The sequence below is a fragment of the Microplitis mediator genome, chromosome 3 (genome assembly GCF_029852145.1).
Source record: "Microplitis mediator isolate UGA2020A chromosome 3, iyMicMedi2.1, whole genome shotgun sequence".
NCBI classification, from domain to species: Eukaryota; Metazoa; Arthropoda; class Insecta; order Hymenoptera; family Braconidae; genus Microplitis; species Microplitis mediator.
In genome coordinates, this window is record NC_079971.1 from 4,464,793 (window position 1) to 4,486,898 (window position 22,106).

The 22,106-nt window shown below is 28.3% G+C and overlaps 2 protein-coding genes across 4 annotated transcripts in view; both read right to left on the bottom strand.

The window, feature by feature from the left end:
* The window catches only part of LOC130666011 (NAD(+) hydrolase sarm1), a 28,062-nt gene extending 8,780 nt beyond the window's left edge, over positions 1–19,282 (bottom strand). Inside the window, exon 1 of one of the 3 annotated variants that reach the window (XM_057466644.1) lies at positions 19,142–19,282. In XM_057466644.1, coding sequence (XP_057322627.1) covers positions 19,142–19,228 — 87 coding nt within the window. In that variant the 5' untranslated portion in view covers positions 19,229–19,282. Of the gene's footprint in view, positions 1–1,486; positions 1,565–7,231; positions 7,502–19,141 lie in introns of those variants that run through there. The other 2 variants (XM_057466645.1, XM_057466646.1) reach the window with 2 other exon arrangements.
* Positions 7,647–9,590, bottom strand: LOC130666012 (uncharacterized). Its single transcript, XM_057466648.1, has one exon. It carries the CDS (start codon positions 9,364–9,366, stop codon positions 7,852–7,854), a length of 1,515 nt encoding a protein of 504 aa, XP_057322631.1. The 5' UTR covers positions 9,367–9,590; the 3' UTR covers positions 7,647–7,851.
* Positions 19,283–22,106: the final 2,824 nt, after the last annotated feature.

Here is a 22,106-nt window from a genome sequence, read left to right on the forward strand (position 1 = left end):
ATAAAAAATAATTTATTGACATTTAGAATTTATTTTTAATTTAAATCTAAAAAAAATTATTTAATAAATCATAAATAAATGTTTACTAAATAATTATTTAAAGCGTTAAATTAAATTTATTGTCGCTAAAAAAGTGTTTAAATAAATTTCTTTATTTATGAGTAATAAAAAAAAATTTAATAACTTGGATTTTAAAAAAAATTATGTTTTTTTAAAAAGTATTAAATAACGAAATTTTTGCGTAATTTCTCTTTCTAAAAATAAAAAATTTTCAATAAAATAAAAAAAAAACATGGAATGTAATGATCGGAATGTTGTAAAACTTAAAAAATGTCATTTGGTAGATTTTTGCACGTGAAAAAAATAAACGTCACGGCCTTTTGAGAGTGAAGACAAAACAGGAATGCCGTCTGGTCGGTATGCCAGCGAAAGAGAATGGGAAGACAACTGCTCAGCTACGCAGCCTCCGGTACATGAACATACCACTTAACTTCACTCCATCATCATCATCATCATCAAACCCTAAAAAGTTGTTTTCTTCACTTAAAAACCCATATTACCCCCCCCCCCTCAATGTTAATTAAATTCCCCAAATAATTACCAATTAATTCTCTTACCACTCGAGCTCTACTCCAATCAACAAAAATAAATTTTCCATAAAAATTAAGTACAAAATCAATAACAATCGTCTTTACAATAATTGACTCATCGAATAATTATTTCATTTCCATTTAGTATTTAAAGTCACATACTCTTTATTTTTCTTCACACGTTATCGTAATAATAAAATAAGTTTAACTCAAACAAAGACAACTGACGCAAAGAACAGCTGAAGAGTTATCCATTACTCGTACGGGAATTCCAATACAATGTACACTTTTTTTTTTTTTAAATTGCTATTATAAATACATGTATTGTAACTGACAGATAATTCCTCGCGCGACGCCGGTGTTTTAATAAATAACTTATATATTTTATATTTTATTTAAATCATAAATATTTTTAATGAATGTAGCAGCCATCATACAAATTTAAAATTTTAAATAAATAGAGTAAATAATTAATTTTTAAAATTAAAAAAAAATCCGCATTTGAAAAATTAAAAAATTAATAAGTGCATTTTTTCGAAATATTTTTTTTTTAATTATTTACTCTATTTATTTATATTTTTAAATTTGACTGATGTCTGCTTCATTCATTGTGAACGTAACTGACAAGCGGGAATTTTCAAAATTTTGAAATAAATAAATTAATTAATTGAAATAATGAAATTTTTAAAAAACGCGCTGATTTTTCATTTTTCTAAATACGTATTTTTTTATTTTTGTTCTTCTTACATTTTATTCATTTAATTCAAAATTTTAAAAATTCCCGCCTATCAGTTACATTCACTCGCATATTTTTGAAATTTAATATTTAACGTAATTAAAAAAATATGACATTTATAAAAAAAAAAAATTATTATTTAAGGAAAAAAAAAACTTACAGCTGGTTTTGAAAATCCGCGCTTAAGTTCACGGACATTCCACGAGTTGTTGTAATAATTCATTAATGTTTATTATTTTAATTATTATTATTTATCACTTGGAATAAAAATAAAGACAATTATTAAATATAAAATATATAAAAAAGATTCATCTCACGTACAACGGAAGAAAGACTCGGATATCCGGATAAAACGACGGCATCTTAATTATTCCATATTAAAATAGTTATTTAATTGAATTTAACCAATAGATGATCGATAAGAGATAATTAATTGCCGATGATTAAATAATCGAATTATTTAATAAAAAAAAGGTTTAATGTCTTGATCTCAACTGAATGACACTCACGAATTAACTGTCTTTAGATCAGCTGTAATTGATCGTTTTTCATCGGATCGACACTTGAGAAAGACTAGAGAAGATATAGCATACATGTATACCTCCCTACTCTTAAAAAAAATGTTTTTTTTTATTTGTAATCTCGCGTGAATAAATTCTTCGAAGGCGCGAGTCGGTGATTCATCGCCGGCGCGCCAGTGTCACGAAGATAGTAATGAGAATGAGAGAGTGTGACATTACTTTGACTTGATATTTGTTTAAGAAAAAGAGAGAGGTGTAATGTGTAATGTATATAAGAAATCAGGTGTTTGTTACATCTATATAATTTTAATAAAATAAGAGTAACCGGAAGGTGACAAAATAAAGGAAACTCGGGCTTATCTGATAACGATTGATGTTATCGGGTTTTTTTGTTATTGATTTTTAAATTCATTTTTTTGTGTTTATTTATGGCGCCAATCTTTGAATGAGAACTAAAGAGTATTTAATAAAATATATAGGAAATAAGAGAAAATCAGTGGCGTCTATCGTCATTCTGAGTCATCTTGCGTGAAGACATGCTTGGCATCTCCTGTTTTTTTTATTTTTTATATATATGTGTGTGTGGATATATATTCTGTACCTTATATGATTATGACCCTTTCATATATTTTTTGTTGGTTGTTTTTATGGATTTTTGAGTTCATGACTCGGCTTCAGGGAAAAATGACAAGTTCTGTCAGAATGTTAACATTTATAAAGTTATTGAAATAAAAATGGGTTTTCGTGGAATTTATATTGTGGCGCTTTGTATTGAGGACATTTTATTATTCATAATCTGTAATATTATGTAATAAAATTTAATCATTAAGTATTTTTAGAATTTTATTTATTTAATTATTCAGTCAAAGCTTCTGTTCATTTTTAATCATAACTTTTTTTTTCTGTTTTTATATGAGTGCGTATCTAATTAATGACGAGTTATTATATTAGTATGAGATTAGAGAATTTTGTATTTTTATTAAATAAAAATATTTTTTACTTTAATTTAAAATTTTCAAATCCTGAATTATTTTTAGTTACGAAAGATTTTAAAAAAATTTTTTTTTAAATTCAAAAATTACCCGCGAACTTTAAAATTTTTTTTTAATTAAAAAAAAAAGTATTTTATTACAGACCATAATAAAATTCATTGCAAAAATTTTTTTATGTCAAAAAATTTTTTAACTTTAATCTCAAACTGCAGATTTACAGATAAAATTTAAAAATATTTTTATGGACAAAAAAATTAAACAGCACAAAAAAAGAATTTATAAAAATCGAGATCAAGGTACCTTAATATATAAAAATATATATTATTTAAACATATATTTGTAGTAGTAAATATACGTCACCGCAACGTCACATGTGACGTTACATCACAAACATCATTATCATTTTTATTATTATTATTATTATTATTATTATATTATTATTACCTCCGCCGCGAGATGTTTGAGGCGACTATAATAATATAATATCATCAACTTGTCTGAATCCACGGGTGACTCATGAATGATAATTTGTTTTCAATCTTCAATGATGCCACTTAAAAAATTTTTCGACAAACGCCCGGTGATTCAGCGGCAAACGATCTCAGGTTAACGATATTCATTAATAAAATAAAATATGATAATAATAATAAATATAGCGAAATAAAAGAAGTTAAATATATGTATATATATATGTAGAGATATATATATATATATTTAAAAGAGAGGGTATCCCGGATGAATCAACTTTATCGCAAATTCAGTTCGAGACTATGATTGCAATCTTAGATGAGTCTTCATTCCACTTCTCTTTTTTTTTTTCTTTTGCTTACTCATATATTTAATGTTATAGTATATTATATTGCAGAGTGAATTGTGTGGATAAAAGTAAGAGGTGCGGTCATGCGATTATTATACTCTTCGAACGCGTAATCGTACGTATCGCGAATATAAAACGCGGAGAAAATTATATTTTTTATTTCACTTCATACATTTTTATATAACTGATATGAAAATGAAAATAAATAAATATATAATTGTAAAACACAATTTCTAATTTTATTAAAATTTATTTCCGCTACTTCCGGTTGTTTTTTTTTCTAATTATTAATTAGTGCTGATAATTAATAAAACAATTAATTAATTAATTTTTATGAAGAAAAAAATAAAAATGCGGCCTTGTATTTCCGGTTGTTATGTTACTATCACGATGAATCATATTCATTCATATATTCTCCCACCATATATTTTTTTTTATTAATGCAATGTAACGGTCGCGGCTGTTCGGAGAAAATAATAATAATAATAACGATAATTTTTAAATTTGATTAGTAATATCTCAAAGTGTAGTAGCCGTTTAAGGTGGACTATAAAATATAAATTTTATTTTATTTTAGTCCTGGTTAAAAATATTCAAAGATCCGAAGTTTTAAATTTACCGCCCTGAGAATAAATTGACATTTTTTATTTAAAACGGCTGTATCTTTTAAACTATTGATTTTACAAGATTCTTTACTCTGACAAAATTTATAGGAAATTTAATTTTCTACAATTTTGGTCTCTATAAAAAATTCTCTAAGACCAATAGTTTAAAAGTTACAGCCGTTTGAAGAAAAATAAATTTTTTTTTTGAATATCTAATTTGCAATTTTCATTTAAAATGACTAGATCTTCTAAACTATCGATCCTATGCTATTTTTTAATTATATAAAATTTATAGGAAATTTAATTTCCTACAATTTCAGTCCTTATGAAAAATCCTCTAAGACCAATGGTTTAAAAGATACAGTCCTTTATTCATTTCATAATTAAAAAAATTGAATTTTCTTCAAATTTTCAATTTCCAGTAAAATTATTATTTTTAATAATAATAATAATTAGGATGAAAAAAAATGATACTTCATGACGAAAAATATTTCAGTTATTAAATATTTCAATGAGTCACTGAGGAATTTTAATTGACGTGAATTATTTGAAGCCCTTATTAGTGAAATGAAAAAAGAAAAAAAAATTGGAGTATTTAAATAAAAAACTACGGTAATTGATTATTTATAAAATATTATAAATAATTATGTTAAATTTCATAATTTGTTTATAGCAAGTTATCTAACCGAGATTCCTCATTTGACCTCGTGCATAAAATGCGAGTGCGGTATCAGTTAATAAACGGCGGCTTTTTCTTTGATTCACTTTGCGGGACGCACTCTTGTCTACAGTGCTAGTGTAGTGTACCAACAATCATCAAAGATATCAACATCAGTAATGCCACTGGTTACTTTATATATATATATATATTTATATATTTACTTTTAGCAATAAATTAATGCAATGTAACCTCGAGTTCTTTAGATTAGATCCTGATCGCAATGGGCTTAAATTAATTACTCGTTAATAAATTCATTTTTTCAATAATCGATAATAAATATATTGAAAAAAAAATTACAAATCCATATAAAGAAATGAATTTTATCGAAAATTTATAATGCAATTAAATTGCGAAAAAACCGGCAATGTCTTAATTGCGCAACTAAGAAAGTTTTAAACCAGATTTTAAACCCTAAAGTATTTCAAAAATTATCAAGAGTTATAATTTTTATTAATAAATTTCAAGTGGTCAAGATTAAGATTTTTTTTTTTTTTTACTCTGGGCTCTGGAATTTTGGGAGAAGTAGACAATTGAGAAAGAACTTCCGGTTGATATGATCCAATTAAAAAGAGAGTAAAAAGGTCAGACATGCCGCGTGCGTGGCTCGTGGCAATTACTCGCGCCCCGATGGACCCAAGAGCAACAAATTCTATCACTACTTGGATTAAATACATCCGGTCTGGTCTATTTTTTAGTTTTGTAAAACAACAAATATTTCCTTAAATAAATTTAATATTTAAATAAAATAATGACAAGTTTAAATATGGATAAACTCGCGCTTAAATTTTGTACGAAGAAATGTGGATATGTTTGTAACTATTTATAGTTTCAGAACCTAGTTTTCAAGAGTTTAAACCGCGATAACTGGCAATATGGAAAGCCTCCGTCGAATTTATACTCTTGAAAGTTTTATTAATTACTTTTAAGTAACCAGACACTCAAATATTAAATACTTTGAATATTTTAACATACTTAGTTGCTTCCAATAGATTTTTTTATCAATTCGATTCAAAATTACGTCTACAGACGTCATACCTCTTACAAAATATTTTTTATATTGTTGAGCTGGTTTTTTTTACGCTGGAATTTCACTTTACTTTCTCTTGTCCAATAAATTTTTCTTTATTATTGTTGACTGTTATTATTATTGGGTATTTTTAAAATAATTTTGTTGGAAATTCAAAATTCAAGGGAATTTATTTTTTGTGGTTTGATATTTTGGTAACTATTAGAGATAAGTTGACGTTGTTGATGGTCATTGGAAAGGAAATGTCATTTTGTACTAATTTTGGTTGATTACAAAATAGTGTAGAAGCAATAGTTTAAGATATAGCCATTTTAAGTGTAAGTTGTAAATTGGACACGAAAACGAAATTAGGATTTTTTTCAAACGGCTGTAACTTTCGAACGCTTGGCTTTAGAGGATTTTTTTACAGGACTGAAATTATTGTAAATTAAATTTCCTACAAATTTTGTCTGATTAAAAAATGCCATAAGTTCAATAGTTTAGGAGATATAGTCATTTTAAGTGTAAATTGTAAATTGGACACTTGAAAACGAAATTAGAGATTTTTTTAAACCGCTGTAACTTTCGAACGCTTGGTCTTAGAGAATTTTTTTAAAGGACTGAAATTATAGGAAATTAAATTTCCTAAAAATTTTGTCTGATTAAAAAATGTCATAAGCACAATAGTTTAGGAGATATCGTCATTTTAAGTGTAAGTTGTAAATTAAATGTTTAAAAAAATTTTTTTTTTAAAATGCGGTAACTTTTAAACGCGTAAGAATAATTATTAATGTAAAATAAAAATTATTATGATTATTGTATTTTTTATTCAAACGTCAATTCAAAGAAATCAATTGGCAAACGTTACACACTAGCCAATTATATTAAACAAAACAAGTTGGTGTTATGCCAAGAGCTGTGAGAAGAATCACAAGAAAATAAGTTTAAAAAAAGGAATATTCAAAAAAAAAAAAAAAAGCTCAAATCCAGACTCTATTGAAGTGAATGGAGCGAAAATAACTGAATATGTGGATGATTATTTAACTTTTTTACTTTTATACATGAGGTTCAAGGTCTTTTATGGATCCAAGTTTCGAGACTTGAAGTCCTTGAGTATTCATTAAATATCTCTTGCAAATAATTATTTGCTTGTTTTTGTTTACCTTTGCTGGCAGAACAATGAATAATGAAAATAATTTATTTAAGTGATAAAAAGAATAAAAATGTTAATTAAATAAAATACCTCTGGGCGGATTTTAGAGAAAAGCGAATGCCGTGTTGTGGTAAACGATGGCATAATGACGTTATTGATGACCATTGTCGGTTATAAATTTAAAAATATTATATTTTTCACTTGTTCAAAGTTCATAGGCCTTTCGTCCCACGCTAAAAGTTCAACAAATTTTTTAAATTATTTTAAAAGACAAATAATTATTTGAAACACAGACACAACACCGCGTTTGATAACGAGACATCGGAAGTTTTGATTTTACCGCTAAAACTGTTAAATCACTCACGACAGAAAGATCGCGACTGAAGCTCTGCGCAAGATCTTAACGGCTTTTATACGCGAATCACATACGCACGCGCGGTAAATCATTTTTTTGGGTGCGCATGCGTCCGGAAGGAAGGAGTGATGCGCACTACGCTGCCGCGCAATTATCAGTTCCCCGCGACCTTCGAACTTCATGGGGTTGATACACATGGGAAGGAGTAGTGACTTAACTACTGTGTAAACGACGGGTTATTACAGCTAAAATATTAAAAATAGATTATTGAGGCAGGCCAGTAATTATGACACTTTAATATCATTAACCTTCTACAGATATTTTTATCAACGTCTACTAATTTTTCATTATTTATTCAATCAAATGATTCTTCGTATTCACAAGAATTTTCTTCCTCTTCCTCTTCCTCTTCTTCTTCTTCTTCCTCTTCTTGATCAGCATCTGGAACTGTCGGAAAATATTCCTCAATAATTCTTGCAACTTCAATAACATTATCTTCGATATAAGTTGGATAATTTCCAGCGAATGCTAGAAAAACCGCGTCGTTTATTTTCCTCATCACGATTATTATAATTTGTCCATACGATTGTCCATCGAAAGCTTCAATGTCAGGAGTTGACGCGAGCCTCGTAGAATTTGGATCATCGGACTCGAAAATCCCAAAGTGATCGATAGCATCCGGAAACATCCGGCAATTTTCTCTGACAATAGACAGCTTGGAGATGTCAAATTTAAATACAAAACGTGCCGCCTCTTTTACTGGTTTGTAGCCATGGGCTTTTTCCATGTAACCTGGGAAAAGTGTCTTGAAGACGTGAACTTTTGACCTGGCATTCGAGGGAAACCAGACGGGAGGATAAACGCTTTCCCTGGATTTATCTCCATCTTGGTCTTGATTTTCTTCATTCTCGATTACGAGGCTGTATCTCTGCACGAAACTCAATCGCTTGTCGTCTCTAGTGGACACGGCTTCTTGTACCACGTATTTGATGAAATTTTCCGCGTCGTCAATAGCTCGAGCTGGACATCTCTTGCCCTCCGAACCGATAAACGGATAAGGAACTGGCCAATCTGCCGGTGGCGGTTTTGCTTTCAATCTCATCGCCACACTCCCGCCCTCGATGAATCTCATCAACAAACCGTCTGTCAGCGGCACTGCGCTTTCAACAAACATCTTCTCGACGATATCCTCCGTCAGCTGTATCCGAGTCTGCTCTAATACGTCGAATCTATCCGGCAATACGCGGTACATCAATTCTAAATACGGCGGGCTCTGTTCCTTGTCTTTCTGATGGCCATGATCGTCCATAAATATCCAAGGGAATATAATTAGCGCCGTTTCTTCACTCAACTCAACGGTCATCTGTTCCATGTACTCTTCATACTTTTTACGTTTTTCGTCTTCATCTCTAGCCAGCTTTTCTTTCTCCCTCTGTTTTTTCCAATCAAAGTCACCGAATTTACCGACTTCAGCTGGACAAGGATCCTCAGCTCTCAGTTCCCACTCCGGCGCTTCATTGGCTCCAGCGCGTTTTATTTCCTGCACCAAAATGCTTTTCAAATTCTTGCAGTCGGACCCAAAGGTCAAATTAACCGACCTGCCGTTTTGGAGGAACATCCAAACGGGTTCGCTTCGCCCGCGAAATCTTTCTAGCGCATCGATGTCATCATTTTGGGCGATGGCGTAATCTAGCAAATCACCTCCTAATTCGACTTTTATTTTCTTTAGAGTCGACACCATCGCGACGCAGGGTCCAGACCACGAGGAATAAATATCAACTAGTATTAAACCCGGTCTTGTTAGCAATTCATTCCATTGCTCGTTAGTTGAGACTTCTATTTGCAAAACAGTTGGCTTTAATTTTGCCATTTTTTATTATAAAAATAAACTGTCAATCTGTTAAATTTGTCGCTGACAACTTCAGGGAAATGGCTTCAGTAAAATCGTAATAATAATTGATGTTTATGCTATTTATATTGTTTTATATATATCAAAGAGTGTAACGGATGCAATTGACACTTGTTGACGATTGCTTGTGTGCATAGTAATGTTAAGTAAAATGTAATGGTAATGATGATTAGCTGTGTGCGCTCTTGATACTTTAGTTGTTTGATGGTGGATTTTACTGGATGCCATCAAGTCAAGAAAAATAAATGTTGACGTTGCTTGTCCGGTAATTATCGCGCTAGACGGGACGTCCCGAATTAGGGACGAGTCGTAAAAAGAGTAGACTCTAGACTCTTGGTTTAATCATTATTATAATAATAATAATAATAATAATGATAATAAGAGAGTGAAATGACAAGGAGACGAGACACATGAGCTTATTATCATTGCTCGAGATCTTTTACAAGTATTAACCCCTGTCATTCACGCACACTTATGTTTATAATGTAACTTGTATTAATGGATAATAGTAATTTGCATTTTTTAACTTTATTGCTGATGATTAAATTTTTTAACTGTACTTTAAGTATTTATTTAAAAGGCATTTTATTACTTTTATATATTTTTTACTTTCATATTTTTTTAGTGCTATTTTCATTTTTTTTAAATTATGACTCAACTTCTATTTAGCTTCTAGATAAAAAAAAAATAAATAGAATTTTTGAACACTTGATTTATAAATTTCGCTGGTTTTTTTTAACTTTCTGTTGAAAAATGATTCATAAAAAAATTATCTCTGAAAGTTTGATTTTTATAAAAAAATTAAAATTCGGTGAATTTAAAATAAAAACTTTTTCGCGTAAGAACCAACTTGACATGAAATTTAAAAAAAAATTCAGAGTATAAAAATAAAAAGTAATGAAACAAAGCAACAATCGAGTAAAGAAGTGGGTTAATAAATTTGCAACGATGATATTTTTATTTCCCGGTTGTAGCTCATCAGATTGTGGCCGGTGTCGTAGGCAGAATTGAAAATTTGCTTAGACGCGTAAAATAAATGAAATTCAGGCCACACGTGTGCTAAAATGCACTGCAAATATATCCCACAATCTATCATATAATCCAACATAACACCAGATAAAAGTTAAATCCACAAGCGAGTTTACATGACAGCCAACCGACTGACTACTTCCGAACTTTCATCGTCTTTTTAATTATCATCTGCCATGCAATATGTACTTAATAACAAATACTTGATACGTCAATCATCGCCGACTTGTTTCATCAAGAATTACTATATGTGTTATGTATTCACGTATATAAACTTTTATATTTTTCAATTCGTCTTGAGAAGAGTAAAATGATTTCCTGCCTGGAGCAAGAAGTCGAGTCTTTATGGATAATCGTCGGAAACATCAATTCTCGTTAAAGCGTAGGAGATACATACCTACAAGACTAGGTACCGCCTCCTCTACTCGACTCTTTTTTTTTTTTTTTTTTTCATATATTTTTTTATATCAAACGTCTCATTCGCCTCTTGACCACAATATTTTGCACATGTGAATGTAAATTTTTTTTTACCATTATTATATATGAAATATAAATATATATATTGTCCCTGACACAGTCGCGGCCCTTTTAAATTGACGCCGGCGTCTCTCCTTTTTTTATTTATTTAACTATTAACTTTTTTTTTTAATCTCTAACGCTCACCTTCATTAGCTGTTGGCATTGCGTCGGCGGTTAATCGTCGCGGAAACGCTTTCAGATAATGCATGGAAATTTCATGAGAAACTTATAGATGTATAATATATATATGTTTATATACAACTCAATGGATCGTTTATTAGTATTTGTAATTTGTGTCAGTGCTGATGCTTATGTATTATAATTATTATTTGATGTGGATTGATTAGAAGAATCGCGTATATTTAACGAGCTCTGAAATCCGGAAGAGGCGAGGAGAGATTTTTTTAGTGATAATTTTTTTTTTACTCTATTCGAATAATTTTTTTTTTTTAATTGCGTAATAGTAATTTTTTTTTATTTTATTTTGATAATAAATTAACTATTTTTTATGATAATTTTTGAAAAATAATATGTAATATATGACATATTAATTTATAATGACATAATTAATAATTATTTATGTAATTACATACAATAAGAATTATTAATTGATTAAAAATCGAAGGAGAGACTATCGATTAAAATTTTAATACTAATTAATTTTTAAAATTTTTTTGCAATTTTTCGAAAGATCATTTTACCCCCACCCCTATTTTTCAAAATTGCCAATTAAAAAAATTTGTACCTGATTAATTTATTAATTACGCTCATTAATAATAAAAATAAATGAATGAATTATTCAAATATAAATTGAAAAACTACTAATTAATATCTCAATCGAAAAAAATAATTAATTAACAGACTATTTGTAAATGTCAATTAAAAATAAATTTAATTTGCGAATTAAGTAAAGCCGGGGATAATTATCGAAAAAAGTGAAACCGATGACAAATAAATTGTCGATTGGCTCCATAATTAAATAATAAATAGTGAAGTAAAATAATTTACGATGACTTAAAACTCTAATGATAATTTTATTTGCCCGAACAATTACGAAGGAAAATATATAGTCTATCCATCATCTGTCTACTCAGATTAAATTTAAAAATAATATTCCAGGATTTATGTTTTATAATTAAGCAACTTTTCGAGCCTTGACCGTATTTTAGCGCATCTACTGAACAACGACATTATTCAAGGTAATTAATCATCATTTTATATATTAGCAATTATCAAATGATAAAAGTGTCATCGTAAATGCGTAAGTAATAATTTTTTTTTTTAATATCATTGACTACCAATGAGAAATTTACACATTTTTAATTGTGTAATTTATGATTAATTAATATTGGATTACATAAAAGACAATTAAAATTATTTAAAAAAAAAATGATACTAAAATTAGCTATGATTCTGATTGACAATGAGTGCGGATGTAGCAGACATCAGACAATTTTAAAATTATTAATAAATAGAGTAAATAATAAAAAAAAAAATATTTGAAAAAAATGCACTTGTTAGTTTCAAAATTTTTTGAATGCGCATTTTTTTTTATTTTTAAAATTAATTATTTACTCTATTTATTAATAATTTTAAATTTATCTGATACCTGCATTCACACTCATAAACTGACAGACAATCAACAGCTTTCGGATTTTTTTTTCAACACCAATTACAGAAAAAAAAAGCTAAAAATATGCACATTTAGAAAATTTTAAAAACTACAAGTGCAATTTTTTAAAATATTTTTTTTGTCATTTATCATTTAAAAAAAAATCCAAAAATAATTCTGCCGGCTAATTTCAGTATCATAATTAGCTGACGTCTAATAATTTTTGGATTCTTCTAAAACGATAAATTTGAAAACAAAAATATTTTTAAAAACTGCACCTGTAGTTTTTTAAATTTTCTACATGTGCATTTTTTTAGTTTTTTTTTTTTTTTAATTGTAGAAAAGAAAAATTCAAAAATTGTTAATTGCCTGCTAACTTCAGGATAAAAAAAAATGTCCTCGAAGAAAAAATTAATTACCATTATCCGTAAAAAAAGAAAATATATATCTAACTATTTTACGATACCATAAATTTTTTTTTTACTGAATGCTATAAAAGTTGACTTATTATTTATAAGCAATAAAATTCGGATTAAAATATATGATATAAATAAATTTGAATATATATGTTTTAATTAAAGTTGTTAAATAATAATTTTTTGCATAAAAAAAAAAAAAATATGTCACCCTCGTTTGCATTTAATCGGTAATAAAAACAAAGACATTTAATATATTTAAGAAATTAATTCTCATTCTCACAAGTAGCAAGTAAAGAGAATGAGATGAGTAATAATAATGATAAAAATATTTTATTTAAGTATGTTATGTATGTACTTATGTACAAAGTGTACAAGAAATAAAAGCTCTTACTCTTACAACTCGGGGGAATAATAAATTGCTGTATGTACTTTTGTTTGCGTTGGTAATTGGAACACGTTCCTGGAGAACGGAATTACTAATAAGCCTCGATTACTGTAAGAATAATTGACATGAGAATTCATTAAACTTTTAAATTATATTTTTGGTTTTAATATTCATATGTGGATTTTTTATAAATATTTAATATCGGGACCGTTGTGATAAATTTGTTTAAAGATTGTGTAGGTGGTAAACTAATCGCAGGATCTCTATTGTCCAGGACAGTAATAATTGCTTAGTTCTGACATTAAACACTTTATCATTTCCAATGTCATGAGGATTAATTATTATTATTATTTATTAATGTTTATACTACTGTGAGAAAATATTGACTCTATTTCTGTAGGCGGTTTTTTTAAAAATTTGAATTAATGGTAAAATAAAAAATTCGCTCTTTTAATATTTTGAAAAAATAGATGATTTTTGGAAAGGAAATTTATTTCCCTACTATTTTTATCCTCTTGAAAAATAGCGTAAGACTAATTGTGGGGAAATAGAGCAGTTTGAACGATGGGAAAATTTTTGGCGGGAAAACGGGATTTTTAAACTTTAAAAGGCTGTATCTTTTAAACTTTTGATTTTACGGTATTTTTTGAGAGCACAAAAGTTGTTGAAAATTAAATTTCCGTTCTAGAGACCACCAAAAATGTCAATTTATTTTCAAAAATGACAAGTATGAGTCTAATTTAAAAATCTGTGGAAAAAATAAATAAATTTTTGAATGAATAAATAATGGATATATTTTTTATAAAAAATCCTTTTTCTAAAGATTATAAAAGAAGAAAAAAACAGTAAAATATTCATGATACGTGGGCAGAAAAACCAACACGAGGTAGATAGCAAGCGATCAACTGACGGCAGACTAAAAAAATTTAGATCAGAGAAAAAAGTTATTGTTACAGTAGAGAAACTCAATCATCTCAGTCGGCGTCCTTTATAATATATCATCTTGTCTGGATGAATTGAAAACCTCATAATACCAAGTGACGATTAATCTCTCACCCATAAATCAAGCTCGCGATGTCTCGTTTGATGCACAATCGACATAACTTATAAGACACATAGATATCCTTGATTATAAAAACAATTACAGCAATAAATATAATATTAGATATTAGCGACAATAAGAAGACAAACTAATAATATATATAAATATTTAACAGAGACCTCGAACATATCTTTCGTCAATTTAGTCATCGGGGAAGAGGAACAACTCGTCTACTAAATAAACTTGCCAATGTTGATGTCTACATATGTGCCAAGTGTATCAAGAAGTCATTGCATCAAACGCTTGATATACTTGTTATTATTATAAATAATTATTTAAATATAAATTGTTGGAATCTTGCTTTACATTTTAATCTTTTTTACGAAATTATTATTTTTTTATCAAGTAATAGATGAGGGTAATAACCAAATATATTTATGTGGAATTTTGAAGCATTTTTATGATTTTTAATAATTTAGCAGACACTAGAGCCCTTATTTTAAAATTTTAAAATGTCTTGTGTAAAATTTGACATTAGAAATCCGGAGCTAAATATTTTAGATGAAATTTTGACACTACGTTAAAAAATTTGAAATCCCAATTCTGTATACAAATAAATATTTTTTTTATGGTCCCCGTGAAAGTTTATTCTTTTACCAAAAACTTTTTCTTCGCTCAGTTTAAAAATTTGAAAAAAGTGCGCGAATTTTTGAAATTCCCACTGTCCTTTGAAAATTCTTTTTTGGTATTCACTGAGTTATTTTGAACCCTAAGCTAAATCATATAAATTAGGGGTGTGAGTATTCATATCGAATCGAACCAAATATTACCTCGATTCAAAATTTGAATAAATCACCCGCGATAAATTACACAAAAATCTTCCAAATAATTAGAGCTTATCAAATATTTCTATCACTTACGACTTATTAGCCCACCCCTAATATATATTTATACACTGTAAAAAGAGCGGTGTTAAAAATGGACTCGTTTTAACTCCGCCCGGTGTAAAAATGAAATTACACCGGTGTAGGAAGAGTAATACATCGGTGTAAAAAATACCGGTGTTAAAGTGGGGTAACCGATGTAAAAGCGGAGTAAAACAGGTGTAAAAGTGGAGTAATACCGGTGTAAAAGCGGGGTAAATTGCGTCCGCTTGAAATATTAACTGTAAAGATTATAAAACACAAAAAATGTCAGTTCTTTATGAAAATTAATAAAAAATATCATTTATTAACAAGTATCTTGATCGAGTAAGTAAAAATATTCACAAAGTAAAATATTTTAACACCGGTCTAGAATATTTACACCGGCAGCGGTGTTATTTTAACACCGGAGATTTTTTTTTAACACCAGTCTAGAATATTTACACCGGTGGCGGCATTATTTTAATACCGGTACAGAATATTTACACCGGTGGCGGCGTTATTTTCACACCGCTTTCGGGGGTAAATTTAACACCGATAATTTTAACACCTACACCGCTTGGACTTACCCCGGTGATTTTTTACAGTGTATCACTGAGTGCAAATGTAGCAAATGAAATAAGTTTTTAATTACAAGTAAACGTATCAACAATTTAAAAAATGCACATACTGATTTTCAAATTCTACAAACGCGCATTTTTTTAATTTCATTCAATTCAAATTTATTTCAAATTTTTTTAAAACTGACAATTGTCAGATACATTGACACTCATTTGTATTACAGTGTAATTTTGGTTACTGTTAAATATACATGTATAGTTTAAAGCAGAAAGGCATAAAAGTATATCCTCCTTAAAAATAGCAGAGGCGTTGCGACGCTTTACACCGTCGTCGTCTATTTTAATGCTGCTCAGTGGTAGCACCAGTGTATAGAGAGTATGTTCGAGCTTCTTGAAATGGCGTACGACATGAATCACGAGTCTTTGTTTGGAGTAGCTGGCATATTTAAATCCTGGCAAGTCTATGTCAGGGACCAGTATATTGCTCTTTTCAACCATTTTATTTATTATTATTGTCGTTTTTTCATATATATATAATATATAATATATATTACAAACTAAATTAACATACACCACACCCCCAGATTAATAATAAGACATTAATTCTATTAATTAATTACAATTGAAATGTAAAAATAAGTGTAGTTGAGACGGGGCTTTGGCGCCTATTTAAAATATATAAAGACCGAGAAGTTATCACGCAATGCGTGATGTCTGATATAACTATTTATTTGAATTTATATTTTAATCTTTATTTAAATTTTATTCAACAAGTCTTGATCATTATCACCGATCGTATTTTCAATTCCACGAATTTTATAAGGAGATAATTTATTAACTTTATTTACCTTTATGACTTGCAATTATTATTATTAGACAAGATAATTATAATAAAATAATTAGACAATAAATGCTCGAGGGACTTTATATAATAGCAATAGAGTTAGAAAAAAATTATAATTATAATAATAATAATAGCAAATGGGAACTCATAGAAAGAGTGACAGGTCAGTGTTGATTTACTGTCACACGGATAAGTGAGCAAGTATTTTTTTTTTGAATTTTTATTCAAGATGGATTTAAATGAGAAAAAAGAGAAGGCGATAATTCATCGATCTCGATAGTCATGAAGGCCGAGATCGGCAGTCTGAGACCGGTTAGCGATTGGGATTGGAATTGTAGAAGGAGAAAGATCGCATCCGGTCGCCCACGCGACGTCCTCACGGTTTACCTCTCGCTTTACTCATTTTTCCTCATCTCTCTTCAATCTCTCAATCTTTCACATTCACTTAAATTACATATTTTATTAAACACTATTACAATATACAGTAGTTGGGTCTTTACTTTTTTAAATTTGTCTAATTTATCTGCCTTAAAGACCGCGACTCTGAGCGACCCGCGACTCAAGACGCGGCTTTATTCGATCTCATTCATTGTACTTGCGACCTACTTTAATTTCATTCAACTGAAACTACGCCTTTCTCCTTCGTATATTTTATGTTTACTGTGATTAGATTTGCAATTAGATGTCACAAATTATTTATTTTTAAAAGTTATTTTGAATAAAAGTCAAAAAGCGCAGCCTAGGAGTTTCAAAAGTTCGCGCTTTTTTTTTAAATTTCAAAACTGAGCGAAGAAAAACTTTAACGAGAGATTATTTTTGGTAAGAGAATGAATTTTCATAATGATAAAAAAAATAAATTTTTGTATATGGAATTAGTCGAAATTATTTTGAAAAATGGACGGATTGCTCCGGGTTTCTAATGTCAAATTTTTTAAAAGACATTTTAAAATTAAATTAAAGGCTTCAGTGTTTGCTGAATTATTTTAAATAAAAAATGCTTTAAAATTACCCATAAATATATTTTTATGGGATAGAGGTACCATTTATGAAGCACTGCTCCATTTTTAGACTTTCAATACTTTACTGTAATTAATAAAAAAGAGTAAAATCACATTTCTATTTTAGTCGTGGGACAAAAGTATCCCTAAATATAAAAAAAAATTAATTATGTTATTGTGTCTTTTACTAATTTATTTATTTAAATTTTTCAAGTGCCCAAAACTGACCAAAAACGGTACCTCTACCCAATGTACAATTATTACCCTCATTATTTGATTTCAAAATTTTAATTTCGTAAAATAGATTAATATTAAACCCCGATACCAACATTTCATATTCCTATAATTTTGTATACCCTGCAAAAAAATTGCAGATTAAATCCGGAGTAAATGCGGACCGGATGACTGTTTATTTATTTAATTCCCTTGGAGTAAAATTCCAAGGGGAGTTTATTTGAATATTAAAACTCCGAATTGAATGCAGATTTAAATAAAATTCAAATCACTTCGGAAAAACAAACTCCTTATTCACTCCGTATACAGATTAATTTTTTTTCAAATCTCGGAAACTCCGAGAATTAGGATTCAAATAAAATGCGAATTTACTCCCAATTTTTTACAGTGTAACGCATATCATTGTCAAGTATATAAAATATTTTGAATACCCATATCAATACTCGCTTAAAAAAAAAATTTTCATATATCTATCGATATTTATAAATTCCTCAATATCAATTAAAAATTTATTAGCAAAGTAAGAAAATAAACTGATAGGTTTTAATTATTTTTAAAAACGTACGATAAGAATACATTACATACTCAACATATATAATATATACATATATATATTGACGTCTACATGGTTCTCCGGTTTCCAAACACAACTAATGTAAAGCGTGTCAGATAGTGTGAATTGTAAAAAAAATATAAAAGACTAATGTACGTACACGTTGCACGATCATTTTTAACACGTCGTATTGATAAAACCTGATAACAGAACCCGATATTGTTATTATTATTATTTTTTACAAAGAGCAAGTAAAAAACCAGACATATAATCTGCTAAAAGTTGTAATAAAAAAATGAAAAATGTGTAGTAGCCAAAGTAAATCGAAAGCGCGTTTGAAAAAAAATGAGTACCAAGGAAATGAGTCCGAATGTGGAAGATCCAGGGCGTCTGAGGACGAGAAAATAAAATAAGAGGAATATGTGAGAATAAGAGTAAGAATAAGATGAAGATTAATAAGAATAAGAAGATGAAGAGCAAGAATAGCCCACGGGGCTCAATGACCTCGTCACGTGAGCCAAAGTCCATGTTCCTTTCTCTTGAATTACCAAAAGATTTTAAATTTAATTATTAATTAATAAAACTACTGGGTAATTTTTTTTTATTTTTAAAACTTACGAATCGCCCGTATTCATTCGGTGACACTTCTGGAGCAGTGATACTTCTTCTGAAGGGTTTGCTACCCCTGGCCATTGTTGTCTTCATTGTTGCCAGTCACCACAGATCGACACAACACTCACTCAGTACTCAAGTTATTTCTAAATAAATATACATTGCATGTAAATAAGCTGGTGGTTTATTTAAATTATAGATTTTGATTTTTAATTATAGATAGCGGACTGGATTGATAATTATTTATATATTTATTTATTTATTTATTTAGTTATTAGATAAATATTCAAAGGAAGCTAAGACACGAGAAGGTGATGGCGTCGCAACCGGCACTAAAAGGAGCGGGAGAAGTACCGAGATGTCGACCCGCCAACTCGACTCACGATCGGTTGTATTTCGATACCAGGCATTTGAAAGCTGCTAGACAAGACTCTAATAGACTTGGGGTTTTGTTTTGTTATTTTATTGCTGGTGTTTGTATTTATTCTTTAAATTTAATTAAATTTTTTTTGTTAAGTTTATTTATGGCGGGAAAAATTAATTTTTAAATGGGTTTCAAATAAAAAAGTTTTGAGCGGGAATCGAACCGGAATTTTTATTTTTATAATTTGAATAAATTTTTGTGTTTGTTAGTTGAAATTAAAATTTTAATGAATTTATGGATTAATTAATTAAATATTTAAATTAAGTATTTTTGTAGTAAAGTTTTATTTGAATTGAAGTGTCAAATTTTCTTGGCAAAATTAAATGACTGTTTTTTTAAAATAGAAAATTTATTGATTTTTTTTAAAGTATGTTATTTATGGCGGGAAAAATAAATTTTAAAATGAAGTTTCAAATAAAAAGTTTTGAGCGGGAATCAAACTGGAATCTTTACGCGGATAATTTTCATAAATTTCTATATTATATATTTGTTATTTGAAATGAAATATTTTAATAATTTTATGAATCAATTAATTAATTATTTAAATTAAGACATATAATTATTTTTCAGTATAAATTTGAATGACAGTTTTTTTTTAAAAAACGAAAATTTAATATTTGAAAACAAGAATTTACGGAATTTTATTAAAAATAATTTAAAAAATTCAAAGCGGGAATCGAACCCTAACCTTACGTTAAGGGGGATAGCCACTGTGATGATCGAAAAAATAGGTGATTTTCGGGAATTTTTTCGACTGGGATAATAAAGGAATTTGGGGATCGGGTTTTTTTTTGTTTTCTAAAGTATACATTGAGGATAATTCTCCTAAATTTTCATTAAAAAATATCATCTTGTTACAAAGTTATAAGCATTTTTGTGGAGCAACAAAAAAATTTCCCCCACCTCGGTGTCATCTCTAACTCAAAAACGGATTATCAGAAACAAAAAAACCAAACGGCGTTGTAATCTGTATGCATGTGGTTATCGTTCCACGTAGGGGATTTTGAAAATTTGGATTTGAAAAAAAATGGCGACATATTAAAAATTTTTTCGTTATTTTTTCTCATTTTTTTGGATTCAAACAGCCCTAAAAAATCTTAAAAATCAAAATTTTCAAAATCCCCTACCTGCAACTTTAGCTACTGAATAGACGAATACGGCAAAAAAAAAAGTTGCGAATTGGTTGATATTTATGAAAATTACAGATGTCACCAGTTCAAAAAAAGTAGTTTCGAGAAAAATGCGTTTAAAGTTTTTAGTCGATGCAACGGTCCGTTGACACGCTGTCCCAAAAATGACTATAACTTGAAAAATATTCAGAATTTTCATATAAAACTTTAGATACATATTTTTGAACATATACACTTTGATTTAATAAAAAAAAAATTTTTTTTTTTGAAATTTCACAGTGGCTATCCCTCTTAACTTTTTATTAAAAAACAAACCAAAATTTGTTTTAAAAAATAACTATTTTGGTAATTTAAAATAAATAAAAAAGTTAATGACCCAATTTCAGAATTCAAATAATAAAATACCTAAAAAAAAAATTCTCGCGAATTGAATCATAAAATAATCTTTTTAAATCTATTTTTCAGTATAAATATATCTAAAAAAAATATTCAAAAATAGTTTATCGTATTTTTAAAACAAACTCAGCCTTACTATTGATAGTAAATTTAAATTTATCATTTAAATATACAGTTAAATTAATAGTTATAGTAAAATTTGCCTCTCTAGTCCACTCTCGAATGTATCACACATGTCCATACATACATAAATATATACATACACACATAAACATATATATACATACTTACAAATATAAAATATATGAATCTAATGGTCGAGTGGTTTGTAGTTAGCAATAATTTTCTTGCATTACCAACTAAACTATCATATATCTATACTATATAATATACACCCACGCGTATCGCGAAACCGCGACGTCATATTCTGGCTCAAAAGTCAACTTGACTCAGTTATAACGTAATAAAAGAACTAAGATATTATTTAAATATTCTTGGAAGACGTTCAGAATTTTATTCCTCAAGAAAATTAACTTGTTTATATATTAATAAATATTTATACACATATATATATAATATTTGCATACAAATAGCTTTACATATTTAATATTTTAAATTAATTAAATGAATAATGTTTTTAAAAGGTAAATAAATATCCCGGTAATTAAAAAAAATAAATAAATAAATAATAAAAAAATGTTTTTATGGATTTTTAATATTAATTATTATCATGTAATGATTTAAATTAATAACCTTGGCACAATCATGCTGATGTACTCGTCAATCAGGAATTTATAAATGCAGATTATTTAATATTTATTATCGGATGGTCATAAGTTGAGAGATTTAATTTAAATTATAAGTTGATTGAGACAGATCGTGGATTACACGGCGGTATTCTATAAAAGGTAATTGCTATTCATATTATACTAAATTGTAACATAAAATTACCTGTTGTCTTCAGAAGTAATCGTTGTAATTACATATATATATATATATTTTTTTTTAAATCTCCGGCTGA

What these genes read in the sequence shown, in the direction of transcription:
- LOC130666012 (XM_057466648.1), bottom strand. Translation starts at nt 9,366, where the DNA reads ATGGCAAAATTAAAGCCAACTGTTTTGCAAATAGAAGTCTCAACTAAC.